General features: G+C 29.6%; 1 protein-coding gene across 1 annotated transcript; it reads left to right on the top strand.

Annotated features, from left to right (window-relative positions):
* Nucleotides 1-116: 116 nt before the first annotated feature.
* LOC109593190 (ribonuclease Y-like) lies at nucleotides 117-1,251 on the top strand (the record flags this gene model as incomplete). Its single annotated transcript, XM_020008386.1, has 8 exons — nucleotides 117-212; nucleotides 296-409; nucleotides 463-549; nucleotides 664-738; nucleotides 793-882; nucleotides 931-987; nucleotides 1,026-1,094; nucleotides 1,138-1,251. Coding segments are annotated over 8 exons (702 nt in total), but the record flags the coding sequence as incomplete, so codon positions are not given.
* Between the last annotated feature and the right edge of the window lie 58 nt (nucleotides 1,252-1,309).

The raw sequence follows: 1,309 nt of genomic DNA, 5'->3' as shown, positions 1-1,309 counted from the left end.
TGTTTGTTACTGTATTGAGGAAGTTCTCAGATACTGCTCACATTGGAGATACTATCTTTCAAGAATATAGTAAGTTATACTTTTTCTTGGAGCTAATTTAATTATTTTTGTTGTAGGAAAGCATTTTTGCTATTATGATGATGATGTTAAAGAGAGTGATATTTACTTGGCAAAGCAACCTAGAGGAAAGTCTGCGTCTACAAGTTCAGAAAGTATATATTGTTAATAAGCATAATCATTGTAATTTAACAGGTTCATCATTTGATGACAAAAAAATGATAAGCATGGTGAGCAGTTTTGTATGAGTTGGAGCCACTGCATAAGCACCACATACAGATTACAACAATTGGTTTTGGTGAATCAGTTGTATATGATCTATCTAAACAAACACAGACGTCATTAACATCAGGTATTACTGTATGGTATACAAAATTAAGTGAACAATATTTGTACACTTTACAGGTGATATTGATGACTTAAATAAAGAAATTAAAGGAAAAGATCAAGAGATTGAACATTTTAAAGCTTTTATTAAAGAAAAAGAGATTAGTAAGAAATTATTATGACATAATTGAGACAAAAGAATAAAATAATGATTGCAGAATCAGACACTGAAGTTATGGATTTACAATATGCCCTCAAAAAGTTTTTTTTTAATTTTAGGTGTCATAAAAGAATTTGAGTTCGTTCAGCAAAAATTAAATGCAAAAGACAATGAAGTCAATGCCCTCGCTAGTGGTATGCGTATGTACATGTAAATGCATAATTTAGTTTATGGTTTAACTATAACAGAGTTAGCATCAGTTAAAGAATCATCAGAGAGTCAGCTACAACAAATAGAAAAATTAAAAATAAGACTTGAAGAGAGTCACAAGATCATTGGTATGTTTCATTTATAATTTAGTTTGTACAGGAACTATTTTATCACAGATCAAAAAGAATCAGAGTTTGACTCAATGCAAAAAGAACTGATGAAGACAAATGAAAGTACACGAGCATTTCCCATATAATTAAAAATGTTGCAGGATTAGATCTACTAAAGGAGCAGCATTTATCTGATGAATCCATGGGAAAAATGCAAACTGCATCAAAAGGTAAAAATATTTAATGCATTGTTGTTTATTTATTTAGATATAGAGTCTGAATTACGGGATAAAGTTAATAGAACAAAAAATCGAGAAATTGAAGATTTACAAAATGAAAATAAGCAACTTAAAGCTGCCGCAACACAGAAAGAGGAAGAATTAATTGGTACGTTTATTTTTCTATTATTGATCATCAAAAGTACCTATATAGCTGCCAATAAAGA

Source organism: Amphimedon queenslandica, unplaced genomic scaffold, assembly GCF_000090795.2.
Source record: "Amphimedon queenslandica unplaced genomic scaffold, v1.1 AMPQUscaffold_2553_Cont25445, whole genome shotgun sequence".
In the NCBI taxonomy this organism is placed as follows: Eukaryota; Metazoa; Porifera; class Demospongiae; order Haplosclerida; family Niphatidae; genus Amphimedon; species Amphimedon queenslandica.
The sequence above is the reverse complement of the archived record's forward strand: the minus strand, read 5'-3'. Positions and strand labels throughout refer to the sequence as shown.